At 35.7% G+C, this 15368-nt stretch overlaps 1 protein-coding gene across 3 annotated transcripts in view; it reads left to right on the top strand.

The window, feature by feature from the left end:
• Positions 1-10267, top strand: part of NTN4 (netrin 4) — a 114212-nt gene extending 103945 nt beyond the window's left edge. For all 3 annotated transcript variants that reach the window (XM_047741953.1, XM_047741952.1, XM_047741954.1), the window contains exons 9-10: positions 3212-3382; positions 8849-10267. In XM_047741953.1, the coding sequence (XP_047597909.1) occupies positions 3212-3382; positions 8849-8985 (308 nt within the window). In that variant the 3' untranslated portion in view covers positions 8986-10267. The remainder of the gene's footprint in view (positions 1-3211; positions 3383-8848) is intronic.
• The last annotated feature ends 5101 nt before the right edge of the window (positions 10268-15368 follow it).

Genomic DNA, 15368 nt, shown 5'->3' with positions numbered 1-15368 from the left:
ACCATAGCACATACCCTCCCCAATGTCCATAACCCCACCCCCTCCTCTAACCCCCCTCCCCCCAGCAACTCTCAGTTTGTTTTGTGAGATTAAGAGTCACTTATGGTTTGTCTCCCTCCCAATCCCATCTTGTTTCATTGACTCTTCTCCTACCCCCTCAACCCCCCATGTTGCATCTCCTCTCCCTCATATCAGGGAGATCATATGATAGTTGTCTTTCTCCGATTGACTTATTTCGCTAAGCATGATACCCTCTAGTTCCATCCACGTCGTCGCAAATGGCAAGATTTCATTTCTTTTGATGGCTGCATAGTATTCCATTGTGTATATATACCACATCTTCTTTATCCATTCATCTGTTGATGGACATCTAGGTTCTTTCCATAGTTTGGCTATTATAGACATTGCTGCTATAAACTTATGGATGCTTTTTGTGTTATAATCTAAAAGGGAAGTCTCTGGCCACTAAAATGATTCCTGTGCCAGTTTCATGTAGTAATACCAGTTTTGAGTAGTAATCTGAGCCAGTTATCATGTAGGAATACTAAGAAAAATCAGTTCAAACACTATTTCACAGTGAGTAAGAGCTCGAATTTTGGATTCAGACCTGTATGGGTTTGATTTCTGGTCTATTGCATGGGTAACTTAACCTCTCCAGACTTCTTCATCTGTAAAATAGGGATGATGCCACCTGTCCCATAAAATTGGATTTTTGAAAAGCAGACAGGATAATATCTAGCACACACTATATCCTCAATAACTGATAGGGGGAAGAAAGAAGATATATATTTGGGAAGCACTGAGCATAGCTGCCTGTCCAAGCCTCTTCCCGGCCCTCTCTGTATATTCTAGACTCCTGTACCTTTCAAATACCAGGGAAATATAGATAAAGGAAAATGTCATTGCCCTAAGTAAAGACTGTTACTATCTTTAAATTCTAAATGGCTTTATGTTTACTATCAAAGCAAATTAGATGCCTTATCTTGCCAACATATTCCTGACTAGTATCTAAGGCTTTTTATTGTTCCATAATTCATACTGCCTGAAAGACACATCTCAATGAAGAGAAAATTTTAAGTCATGATTTCTGAAACCAAGAGTTTAGGTTCTTGATAACATTGTATTTAATCTCATAAAAGATAAAGAAGTAAATGTTTAAAACCTCATAAGTCTTATCTAAAATTACATACATATTTCCTTCCTTTCACTTGACAACTTGGCTAAATAATAGAAGAAAATTTTTGAAATGTATAGTGTTCAATAAAGAAAAGTTAGTTTAGAGAAAATGGTATTTGCTATCAAAAGCAAAAAAAAATGATTATTTCAAATGTAGTCAGGTTAGTAGAAATATCAACTGGTTTTGAATATTACATATATTTAGTAGCTCTCTAAATTTACAAACAACTGCACTGGCATCTTTTAATACAACTGTATTCTTTTCTGCTTAAGAAAACACTCAGGACGCCTGTGTGGCTCAGTGAGTTAAGCCTCTGCCTTCGGCTCAGGTCATGATCTCAGGGTCCTGAAATCAAGCCCTACATTGGGCAGGCAGAGAGAGAGGAGGAAGCAGGCTCCCTGCTGAGCAGAGAGCCCAATCTTTATTTAAAAAAAAAGAAAACTTGGGGCAACTGGGTGGCTCAGCGGGTTGAGCCTCTGCCTTCAGCTCAGGTCATGATCTCAGGGTCCTGGGATCGAGCCCCACATCGGGCTCTCTGCTCTGCAGGGAGCCTGCTTCCTCCTCTCTCTCTCTCTCTGCTTGCCTCTCTCCCCACTTGTGATCTCTGTCAAATAAATAAAATCTTTAAAAAAAAAAAAAGAAAAGAAAACTTGGACACTCTTAATAACGTAATTAAATACCTTGTTCTTATTAGATGCAATATACCTACAGACTTGGAAAAAAAAGGTTTCTCCCTCCCCATTCTACTAACGGGGGGAAAAAAACCTGATTCATTTGTTTATTCCTTTGGCAAATACTTATTAAGCTATAATAGTGTGTAGAGGAGGTCCCTGTTCTCTTTGAGTATATAGTCTAGTAGAAAAACAATAGTGAACATTCATTGAGCGTTAGCCATGAGCGGGGCACTATGCTACATACCCTTCATTTGTATATCTTATTGGGATTCCAGCCCAAATTCTACCTCTAACTGACTGGTCGTGCAGATTTGGGAAGTTCACTTAATTTCTTAAAACTTGCTCCCTCAAACATAAAACAAGACTAGATGAACTTTTAAGACCCATTAAAAGTCTAAAATTTGGTGATTCTATAAAAAAAAGCTATTATCTGACAACTCTATTCTCAGGAATTGAGACCAACCAGTATAGGGTTCCCTCAATACACAGAATTTCCCATCAAGATATAGTTGAGAATGTAAGAACTCTTCTGACAATATAGAACACTACAACCAGTGTTCCTTAGGTGTACTTTCTTCCCCACCCCAAATTATTCCACTCCTTAATCCCCAGCCACATCCAATTCACAGATGGAAGAGCAGAGTATAATAGAATTATGAGTTATAGAGAATACTGAAGCTCCACCATCATGTGGAAAGACAGCCACCCTAACCCCAGTCAGCTTGCATTTTACATCCAGGGAAGGAGATTAAATAATCAATATTTAATTATTTAATCTCTTTAGAATATATAAAATATATTCTGGCAGTAACATTTTGTTCTTTGATGTAACTTAAATGCACAATGAACCACAGAGTAAAATATAGTCAGAATCTAAATATAAAACATTCTACTTCCTATACACCTTCTTTCTATTTGGATTTGATAGCTAAATGTGTCTAAGACTATGTTTGAAGTAGGCAAATGGCTGATAATCTCTTAGCATAATGATATGGGAAACAGCGATTGAAAATGTCTAAGGAAGAGTATAGTTAATATAGATAAATAAGGTGAAACCAATGGAAAAGTTAGTGAGCCTAATGATTTTTTTTCCTAATGATTTTTTATTTGAGATTTTTTAAAATTCCAGTATAGTTAACATACAGTTTTATATTAATTTCTGTTGTATAATACAGTGATTCAACAATTCTACATATTACTCAGTGCTCGTCAAGTTGAGCTTAATGATTTTTAAAGCAAATTTACATCATCATTAATTAACTTTTCCATTATACTCTGAGATGCTTACTTAAGTCATTCCAAGTTCAAAAAGCAATATGAAATTCTATGCATTTTGACGTTATGAATTGTGTTGTTACAGTTTTAAAAATAAAGATTTTATCAGCTCACGACAAAGGATCTCATGCTGAGGTCAACGTGAAGATAAAAAAAGTCTTAAAATCTACCAAATTGAAAATTTTACGAGGAAAACGAACATTATATCCAGAATCATGGACTAACAGAGGTTGCACTTGTCCAATCCTCAATCCTGGTAAGCATTAGACTCTTCTAGCTTAATAAATACTTTGTCTCTGCTGATTTGCTCCTTGTCTTAACATTCACTAAACCACAACTGAAATAAACTCACCAAAAGTATCTCTCCTTTTCACCATTTGAATTCTGGGCAAAATCCAAATGGAATTCTTTGAACTGACATCAAAAAATTATTCTCTTCCACATGTTCTATGAAAATAAAATATTTTAAAGTCCAGCAGTATATTATTTTCTGTCCTAAAAGAGAAGTCTCATCTTGGTTCCAGGTAGAAAACACTTTCATAAATGTAGATGCTACTAACACTTCACCTGAAAGCAAGGTTCTATTACGGTGCCCTGGGTAGAACTTGCTCCCAGGGGAAATTCAAATGCAAAATTCCATCTGTGCAAATAATATTGAATTCATTTTTTTACAATTGCATGAGAAGCATCTGTGTCTCCTGGATAGAAAACAACTCTCAAATTCTCATCATCTTGTTTTTCATTAAACGATCATTCTGGCTTCAAATTAGAAACAGCAGAAAGTAAAACAACAACAAACCGTTGTAGAACCTTGAGAGAATCTTGAAATTAAGGGAATTTGCATCTTCAAATGTAATTACAGTGGAAGAGCCAGTGAGTTAGTGTGAGATTCTTACCTTTACACTCTAGAAGTACACTTTCATACTGTGTCATAAGCTGCTTATTTCTCTGTCTCCTTCATTAAATTTGAGGATGGGATTTAGATATTTGATCATAGCATCTCTAGGACTTACCACTAGTACTTAAATAATAACATAGTACCCAGATATTAAGTTCTATTAAAACAAACATATTTGGGGGGACACCTGAGTGGCTCAGTCCATTAAGCATCTGCCTATGATCCTGGAGTCCAGAGACTGACCCCCCTGTGGAGCTCCCTGCTCAGTGGAGAGCCTGCTTCTCCCTCTGCCTCCCTCTTCCCCTGCTTGTGCTTGCATTTTCTTTCTGTCTCCCTCTCTCTCTGATAAATAAAGTCTTTTAAAAAACCATATTTTAAAAAATCCTCCGTATTTCCCACTTCATGTAGTTGCCATTTGTGTCTTAATTGCATTGCTAATACAGGTGCATAATTTATGTTTTGTATCTAATTCCTTTCAAATAAAAGTCCAGGGAACCCCAGTTATGTTCATAAGAAGTCACTGTGGTCTTTGATTAATAACTGAAAGAGATAACTGAGTGACAAAGAACAAAGCGAAACTATCAATGAAATATTCCCCCCAACCTAAACAATCTAAAATATAAAACTTGGATTTTTGACTGTTGACTAATCTCTTACATCCTTTTATATCATTTTAATATTTTAAAAATTCATTTAAATTTTCACAAGGAAAAGGAAACGATATTTTAAATAATAAATGTGTTTCTGAAGAACAAATGAAGTAATCAGAATCTTAGATTTTGAACATAAGTAATGAAGATTCCTTAATTTAAATTCTACGTCCCAATAATCCATGTGTAGAGGATCTTCCTATAAGCACTTTCTACTATCTTGAAAAAAGAAAAAATAGGGGCGCCTGGGTGGCTCAGTGGGTTAAGCCGCTGCCTTCGGCTCAGGTCATGATCCCAGGTCCTGGGTTCGAGCCCCACATCGGGCTTTCTGCTCAGCAGGGAGCCTGCTTCCTCCTCTCTCTCTGCCTGCCTCTCTGCTTACTTGTGATTTCTCTCTGTCAAATAAATAAATAAAATCTTTAAAAAAAAAAAAAAGAAAGAAAAAATAATCTTCCCAGTTTTTAGTAAGACAGTGGAAAAAAAAAAAGAAGCTTTGAGCATCTGAGCCACCCTCCAGGATGTGAACTATATTTCTGCTAGAGTCAAAGAATCAACTGAGTTCATCAAAATTGAAAACATAAGTGCAATTATTCAAAGAATTCTTAAAAACATGTTTACTTGCTTTGAAGAAAAGACAGGAACCTGCCAAAGCAAAACCAGACACTCTTCCATTTCACTTTGTTTTCCCATTTTTACAAGTTCAATAGCTAAGGCCAAAGAAAGCTGATAAGAAAATTCAGAAACCTTACATGCCAACTAGCTTCCTCTGCTACTTTTTGAACAGGAACAATCTAACTGGCAACCCTGGAAATTCATTCATTCCTACATTCATACATACATTTACTCATTCATCAATCAATTTAGAATATCAAGACTAGCACTAAACTATTACATTTCCCTTTTCTATGGAAACAAACTTTGTGCCCTTAAACATGTAGTAAAGTAGATGTTGAAAGCAAAAAAATAGGAAAGTAAAAAGTAAATGCTAGCAAGTGATACAACAGATAACATTGTTTTCCATGCTAATTTTTGGCATCATGCTGCTCCCTAATTAGTGGATTCACACAGTATCATTTCTATTAGTTCAATATATATTCACACTTTAAATTAGTGACAAACTCCTATAGGATGTGTTCTTTTTATAGTTTCAAAGTAAATTCATTTAAAATACTAAACAATGAAGTTTCCTAAAAATTATTTGTTGTATTTTTATATGAGGATTTTTATTACTTTAGGTATGCTATAAACAATATCAAGATCATTACATTTTAATTAGTTTATTAATTAAATATTGGGATTCTTTTTCATGCAGATGCTAAGGTTACTCTTCAAATAATTTAAATAACTTATGATCCATCTTACATTTGTGCTCTCCATTGTTAATTAAAACCTCTACCATTATTTTCCCTTTTTTTTCTTTTTTTTAAAAACACCATTATAGCTATTTCTTTTAATGATATTTTAAAAAACCCTCTCACTATAGAAGCTATACACATGTACAATATAAAAATTTAGAGGAAAATTTTAAACTTCACATTTCTTACCTCCCGGGCTTCTCTCTGTTAATAGCTTAGTGCAAATCCTTCAAGGCCTTTCTCTGTGCATGTATATATTGTACTTTTTAACCAAAATTAAATGATAGTATGCTCCATTCTGCAACCGACTTTATCTAGTTAGTGATCATTGCCTTCAATTATAGTTTATTTTCATATATCCTAATGCTCAGACCATATTCCAATTTCCTAACTGGTCCCAAATGTCCTTTGGAACTGGTTTGTCCTTGTCAGTGTTCAATCCAGGATCACACATTAGATCTGGTTTTTAAGTCTCTCAAGTCTCTTTTATTCAAGCACAGTTCCTTTCTTAATTGTTGCCGAAGAAATGTTAGTGTTGAAGAATCCAGGCTGAATGTTCTGTAGATTATTTTACCTTCTATATTTGTCTGGTTGGTTCCTCGTGGTGTCATTTAGCTTGTCCTTCTACGTCCTATGTTTCTTGTGATCTCTAAGGAAAATCTTGACAGATTCAAGATAAACATTTTGACTAGAATCTATTAGAGATACTGCTGGGTAGGTACTTCATGTTAAATCCTATCAGAAGACACATAGGACCTAGATAATCCACCATCAGCATTTCTAAACTTGACCCTGGGGTTAGATTGATGACAGTCTGATCCCTCCTTTGGGCAGTTTTGTTTTTTCCTTTTGAGACTAAAAAATAACGAGTGTGGTGTTACTTGGTCATGATACAAACATCCGGTTTCCCACTGGCCATTGATTTAATGATGTTACCACCAACAGGTAATCCTTCCTAAATCAGTAATTTCATTAGAGCTTGAGAAACAATGTTTTCCTGATTCTCCTCATTTACTAGCTGACATTCTTCTGTAAGGAGACTTTCTTTTTCAAGCTGGGCTATAGGTTACCATTCAATATGTTTTCTATTGTAAAGGCAAGATAAAAGCTAAATTCTTTCCTTATAATTCCCAAAATGCTTACCTTTCAAAGTAAGGGATGATTTTAACAGTTGTTTCAAAAGATGACAAACTAGTTTTTCTCTGAATTATTCTTTTTCAAGTATCATTTTGGAATTATGGATTTTTGTTGATTTGATATGTTTCAATAGATACAATCATTATGTTCCTGGGTGCTCAAATTATCACAGCTTTAACAAGTTGTAACCCTTTCTTGCTAGCTCCCTTGCCCTTTTACAATGATCCCCATTAATCTTTGAGAGCTTCCTCGATTTTTAGCACAATAAGATGCCCCATGCTACCTTGTATCTTCCTGTCCTGGACCTGCAATAGCATTTCTGCAAGAAGCCTTGTTCTGTTTTGTTTTGTTTTTAGTGAGCTCTGTTTAATTAGAGACCACAATATGTCTATTATAGGTATTTACTGGTATTGGGATGCCTTTTTCCAGGTCGTTTCAATGGATGAACAGCAACAACAACAAAAATATATATATATATATATATATATATATATATATGTGTGTGTGTGTGTGTGTGTGTGTGTGTGTGTGTGTGTTTTATTTTTATTTTATTAATAAATATTAATTTATATATATATACATATAAAGCCATTAGTTTAAATTAATACTTTCAGTTTAATTTTAACATCTACTATTTTCTCCTAAGTTTTAAAGTATATGTCTCTTTATCTTGGAAAGTTTTCTTTTATAAACATAATTACTTATTTGCTTATCCTATAATATTGAAGAAAATTGTTTCAAAATACCAATATTGATATTATAACAAACACCAACTGAAGGAGATTAAGAGGTAATGAGACTGTCCTTTGATTATTCCGTACATTAGCCAAAAATTTTTATTTGAACCCTTAAAATGAATTTTGAATTACAGAGATCTGGTGAAGTCTCATTTTTTTTTTAATATGACAAACAAACATCCTGTATTCCAAAAACTCATTAACTTTCTGTAGGATATATGTGTTACTTTGTATTATTCATAACTTTCTTCCAATATGTTTTCCCAAATGGTTGTTTCACTTTTATAAAATCGTCCTTAATATGCACTTCTACACATGGTGAGTTTCCAAGAAATACCACTTTATAGCAGTATGCTAAGTACCATAGAATCCTCACTTCTTTACCATAGAGAGTGGTACAGTAGAGAGTAAAAATTCTACAGCTCGACAGCCCTGAGCTTATGTCAGAGTGCTGCTATTCACTCGTAGACACTGAATAAGTTTTGAATCTTGCTGAGCCTTAGTTTCCTTATTTGTGAAACAAGAAAACAGTAATACCTACTTCATAGGGTTATTTTCAAGATTAAATGAAATAATACAGGGGCGCCTGTGTGGCTCAGTAGGTTAAAACCTCTGCCTTTGGCTCAGGTCATGATCCCAGGGTCCTGGGATCGAGCCCCGCATCGGGCTCTCAGCTTGGCAGGGAGCCTGCTTCCCCCACACCCCTGCCTGCCTCTCTGCCTACTTGTGATCTCTGTCAAATAAACAAATAAATAAATCTTTTTTTTTAAAAAGTAAATAAATGAAATAATACATGTAAGCCACTTAACACACTGTAAAAGTTTATCAAGAGCCAGCTGTCACTGCCTGTGACCCTATTTCAGTGCATATAAAGCCACCAAAGTCACATCTCTTCCCTTCCATAAATTATGATACTATACGGCCTCTAACTTTGTTCTCTTTTAGGTTTGGAGTACCTTGTGGCAGGACATGAAGATGTAAGAACAGGCAAACTAGTTGTGAATATGAAAAGTTTTGTCCAGCACTGGAAGCCGTCCCTTGGAAGAAAAGTTATGGATATTTTAAAAAGAGAGTGCAAGTAGCAACAAAGGTATAGAGCTGGTATAGCACACATAATGGCACTTCTCTATGTATGCAACACAAACTTAACAGAAAGGAGACCTCAAAAACAAAACTGGAATTTTTAAAGTGCCAAAATATATAGAAATATTCCAATGCATGGGCCTAGTCTAACCTGTCTCTTGGGGGGCCAGGTTTAAATACAGTTTGTTTCATAAAGACAAATGAAAAATCCTATACTGATACCTGCCTCTTATGGGACTGATTCTGTAATTCATAACTATTAAAGGTATTTTTAATAGCAGTATGATATTTAGCAGTAATCCATTAAAAGCAGTACATCTAACAAGGACTCCTTCCAGCTTCAGATATGTTACTTACATTTGTGCTACTTAAAGTAATCAAGGATATTTTAAGGACTCCCCAACCCTACTATCAAAAAAAAGTTTTTTCTTAAAAAAGAGCCTTTTGTGTGATGTGTGTGAACTTTGGTCTGTGGAGTGTTAAATGGAACCTCCCCACTGTATATAGTATTTCCTTGTATAAAGCACTTTACTACCTACCACTTGTGTTGGGAAAGTTTGAAGATCATGGTGGACAGAAAGAAAAATAAAGGGCGAGTAAGAAAACCTACTGAAACAGAAACACTGCCACTATGTGTGGACGAAAGGAAGTTGTACGTTTTAGCTCTGAACACTTGGAAAAAACCTAAAAGGAGAACATGTTTGCATATGAAGTCTCAGCTTCAGGCTATAGGTTAGACTCCACAGATACCAGCCGTGATGAAAAAATTTTTAAAAAACAAGATGAGACTTTAAAATAAGAGGAAGAAGAAATCTTAAGTGTAGCAATATGCTTGGATGAAGAGGAAATGGACTTTAAATTTTTAAAAGCTCATTTATTTGCAGTGCACATGTATACACGGCAAAAATTATTGTAGACACAGAATTTGTGTTTATTTTTGTGTTTAGTATTTAAACCTTAATGTTGAAACAGCTTCCTCCTTATCTTTATTAACAGTATATGGCCATTGTATTTACTCATTTTTTTGACACAATGTATGTGATAGTTCACCAAATAACAGTTTTCCTTATTAGCCATCTTCTGTACCTGTGCACAACCACAATACATACAGTTTCTTCTGTACTTGAATATACAAAACAAAGCCACAGTGCCATAAGATTAACTTCACATACAGAACATATTTTTTTCCTGAGGTCCTGTGGACTTGCAAAATATATATATATATTGCTCTGTTAATTTTTTTATATTTCATATATGTAATAAAGGAATATGATTTCCTGATTTTTGTCTCATTTCCTGATCAACTCTGCTAAAGATTACTTTGTCTTAATGAGGGAACTCATACCTAAATCCTTAAATTAATAAAATCAAAGAAGGGCCTGGTATTTCTGCTCTTTTACTCTGGAGTGTGGCAATAGAGTGAAAGCTAATTCAGAGGGGATTAGTTTCTGTAGATTTTGGACATTAACTTTTATCAGATGCAGTGCATTTTAATACTACATTTACTTTTTAAAAAGCAATGGGAAGTTCATCGTTGAAAATACAGAAAACCAGGCGCCTGGGTGCACAGTTGTTTAGACATCTGGCTCTTGGTTTTGGCCAGGTCATGATCTCAGGGTGGTGAGATCAAGCCCCACGTAGTGGGGACTCTGCTTGAGATTCTCTCCCTCTCCCTCTGCCCCACCCAATCTTAAAAAAAAGAAGAAAGAAAGAAAGAAAGAAAGAAAGAAAGAAAGAAAGAAAGAAAGAAAGAAAGAAGAAAGAAAAAAGAAAGAAAGAAAGAACAAAAGAAAGAAAAGGAAATGCAGAAAATTGTATCAGGAAAAAAAAACATCCTGTGATGACAGCTGTTAGCATTGTAGCTCCTAGGCTGCTAGACTGCTTTCTGTGCATGTTCAAACCTTCTACAGAACTGGAATTATACGATACATAGTCTTGTGAAATCTGCTTTTATAACCTGTAGCATATCTTATCTTTTCCTATCTCATACTGGTAGGTAGAATGCCATCTAGTAGGGTATCATTTACAAGCAACTTATCAAACATGTTGATAAATATATCACATCAAAAAAAGTATTTTAGGGGCGCCTGGGTGGCTCAGTGGGTTAAAACCTCTGCCTTCCGCTCAGGTCATGATCCCAGAGTCCTGGAATCGAGCCCCACATCGGGCTCTCTGCTCAGAGGGAGCCTGCTTCCTCCTCTCTCTGCCTGCTTCTCTGCCTACTTGTGATCTCTGTCAAATAAATAAATAAAATCTTTAAAAAAAAAGTATTTTAAATACATCAAATATAGGATTTTCTTAAGTTGCAGAATTGCCAAGGAGCCTCATTTCAATTTATTTAAAATAACGACTGCCCTTTAAAAAGAATACACTGTCTATTTTTTAAGAATAGAAAAATGTACAGAATATATTAAGGTTTAAAAGTTGCAGAATAATATAAACAGTGATCTGTAAGCCCTGAAAGACAGACAAATCATAGTAGTATTTACCCCTAGAAGGGAAAGAGGGAGGGAGATTTTCATTTTTTATTTTTCATTGTTCATATACTACACATGTAAGTTTTTTAACAATTAAAATTTAATTTGTAAAGTCTGTTGAAGCAAAGTTATAACTAAAGTTTAATTTTAATAGGTTGCCAAATTATTGGGTCCTTATATGTCTTCCCATTCCTTTTTAACTGGAATCTTCTTCCTTAGGTGCTCTTTCAACACCTTCTCTGGTATCATTAAAAAAAAAATCATTGTTATAACTGTTTCTTAATATCTTATTCTTAAATCACCTGCAACCCTTCAACTGCACTTTTAATTCCTTATGAGTGTCATTTGGCTTCCAAAGTAGAAAAAGAAAAGAAGCCCTGAGTTCCTCACCTATCAAAGTATGAGCAAGCCACCTCAAGGTCTGATTCCCATTCCATTATTTCATTGTTCTGCCACACTTTCTCTTCCTTGGCGTCTTTCAAAATAACCATCACAGTACCAAGGCAACAGAGTCAAAGAAAATTTCCATCTATGGCTTCACCTCCTTCAAGAGCTACTAGGAAAGTCTCTGCCCCCAGAGCATTTTTCCCAGTACCAGTGGGCTTTATTAGTCAGCAGATCAGTTGCATAATGTCCACATACCTATCCGTATAATTTGCTTAAGGTCAACTAAGTCTACGCCCTCTTATTACATCACTTTCCCCATAGAGGAATTCTACTAATATTTAGTATGTGATGTAATGGAAATTCTCAATAATAGGATAATCTTTTAATAGTGTCCACCAAATGAGGTCAAATCTGTAGGGATGTGACCACAAGTCCAAAAAGCAGTGTCCTTCTGGCTATACTAAACAGAGAGCAAGGCTCATTATGGGTAAACATAGTTCTTTGGGATACTCTGGGTTCTTGCAGAACAAATCCTTTTCTAAAGGATCAGAGACTTATCAACTCTGAAGAGTGGGAAAGGGGTCCTTGAAAATTCCTTGTGCGGGCTGTCCTGTGGCCACTCCCCTGGGATGCCTGAGAACAAGGAGCGTGAGCACTGCCTGGGTATTGAGGAGTTTTGTCAGAGGCCCCAGGACTGAATTGCTTTTGTGTTCATTGTTTCAGTGATAAGCAGTTCCCTAACCTAATATCAAAGAGCCAAAGTTACTCATGACTTACTTCCCACAGTTTGGAAGGAAAATATTTATGAACAACCTCCTCAATTTTGCCAGGGAGATTGATACGATAAAAATGGGATAGAAGTAAAGGGGTGTGCCTTGCATGACTGATGTTATTTTAAGTCTCTCAGAGAATGATTTGTCTGAGAATACGTCTTGAAAAATGATGCCCTTTACTTTGCTTTCCTACACTTTTGCCACAGAGATTTAAACATTTCTCTATTTTTTTGAGCATTACTGGCTGTGTTTGAGACCTACAATATTTTAAATGATAAATTCCCGGATTTATTATTAGTCAATTCAGATATGCTAAATAACAAAAAAAAGTAGAATGTCATGAGAAAGAAAGATGCACTGGACCAAATAGATATTTCCAGAATTGAGATACATGTTCTGTTAAGGGAGGGTTTTCATACATGCTGAATACATCTCTGGGTTTTTTTTAATATATAGTCACATTGCTAGATTAGCAATGAATTAACTCATAAATCCAAAAATATCCCAAGATTTACTAGAAATGATCAAATCATAGTGCACTTAACTGAATAAAGGGGTAAACAGCAGCCAGGCAGGGAACCTTGCTTCCAAGAAAGAAAAACAACCACCATGCAAATTCTCACAGTATGAGCAAACTGGTCTGCCCAGAAATTCCACAGACACCTTTTTCCCTATCAGGATACCACCAAGAATTTCAAACTTAGCAAATAAAAAATATCACGGATTACAACATCAATAGCAATTGATAATTGAGAGTTTACTTCAAGGTAGGTATTTTTCTAAGTGCCTTCTGTGTGTTATTCTCATTTGATCCTCCTAAGCACCTCCAAAATGTGTGCTATTGTTATTTCTTTTTCCCAAATAAGGAAACTGAGGCATGGGGAGACTAACTAAATTGTCCATGGACACTCAGCTTATAGTTGTGGAGCCTGGATCTGAACCCAAGAATTCTACTGCCCAGAGTTCATATTTCCCCCACTAAAAAGGGATTCTGGCCTTTAGAAAGGAATTCGTGGGAGGTGATACCAACTGCACCATTTTCCTCATTAACTGTTTCTTTGAGATTGTAGTAGAAGGAAGAACACTGAAAGTCAGCATCTCTCCCAATTCTCCTTCTCCATACTCCAGCTTGTAATGTATCCCATTAATCTACTCTGCAATAACATAATTTTCTTCTTTCTTATTTTTACATTGCCATTAGGACATACTGCTTCCTATAGTTTATACCAAGATGAACTAGTAAGAGTTTTTACCTTTGCTGTTCTCCTCTTGGTCTGGCATTCTGAGATCTATTTAGGCATAGGGTCTGCCTGTGCACTTATCAGTACCAACGCTGAGTACGCTGCTGTGAAATTCAATAGCATCCCAAGTCAATTCTCTCAGCTCTGACTTTTGCTGTGTGGAGAAATTCTCCTTAAAAGATGAATGAGAAGAATCTACACCAAAGAGAGATGAGGAAACAGAAAAAAATAGAGAATGTAGGCACTCTTGTCAACTAAGGAGAGAGCAAAGGGTGGGACCGGAGGGATAAATATATGAGAGAATAGGGGCATGTGACTGGCTTAGTTGGTGGAGCGTAGGACACTTGATCTTGGGGTTGTGGGTTCAAGTCCTAAACTGGGTGTAGAGATTACTTAAAAATAAGATCTTCTTAAAAATATATTTTAAAATATGTGAGAATAAAGGGAAGCAACGCCTGGGACAGGAACCAGGGAGTCTGTTCTAGTAACAATATGCAAACTATTTCAAAGTAGAACATACTACGTTAACCAATTCTTCCATTGCTAGATACCATGATTTATGCGAGATAGTTCTGAATATTTATTACAAAATTTTTCCATCCAAGTCTCTTGCGGTTAGTTATGTTTGAGGAGACAGAAAAGCAAAAGATGATAAAGCAACAGAGAAACCTTAGGTAATTACAATTAGGAAATTAGGAAACCAACTACTTTTATCCCGTATTGAAACAGAATTTTAAGTTTATCTTTTACAAAGTAAGTAGTCCACAAAATATTTAATGGAAGTAAGCACTGCCTAAGGGTCTTTTTCAGTACACATACTCATAATAATGGCTACCACTTTTGCCCTTATTAGGTGTCAGGTGTTGTGCTAAGCTTCACTTATCTCCTCAGACCTCACTCAATAACCTTGCAGAGGCACTATTATCATTATGGGGACACTGAGAACTAGAGGATTAAACAGCTTGTCCAAGGTCATGAAATAAGCAGCAACGCTAGCATGTGAACTTTAATTGTCCACCTCTATGATCTACTCATGCCTCTCAACTGGTGACTCTCAAATAATGCTCATAAAAAGCAGCAGACATGTTTGTTAGAAAGTAGAGTCCCAGACCCCTACCTCAGAACATCTGTTTCAGAAGATCTGGTTGGGGACGAGGGATGGACAATTTAATAAGTACCAGAAACACTGCTCTCAACACTTTTACAGAATAGTCTCAACAAAGTCATAGAATTAATCATAGAATTAATCATTAGTCATAGATTTAATTAATAGTCTCAACAAAGTCTTAGAATTAATCACTAGTTCTACAAATGTAACTCCCTCTGGTCATAAGTCTACTTGGCCTTCATCACAATGTTATTTTATGAATAAGGGAATCACTAGTCTTATTATGGTTACACAAGAACTAAGATGGTAGAAAGGGGGAACTGAAAGGAGATCCCTCCAGCTATTATGTGCCCTACTTCCTAACCTGGTCTTAAACAGAACTGTGAAACATGGAAA

Source organism: Lutra lutra, chromosome 8, assembly GCF_902655055.1.
Source record: "Lutra lutra chromosome 8, mLutLut1.2, whole genome shotgun sequence".
NCBI classification, from domain to species: Eukaryota; Metazoa; Chordata; class Mammalia; order Carnivora; family Mustelidae; genus Lutra; species Lutra lutra.
Note: the sequence above shows the minus strand (reverse complement) of the source record. Positions and strands in the feature narration are given on the sequence as shown.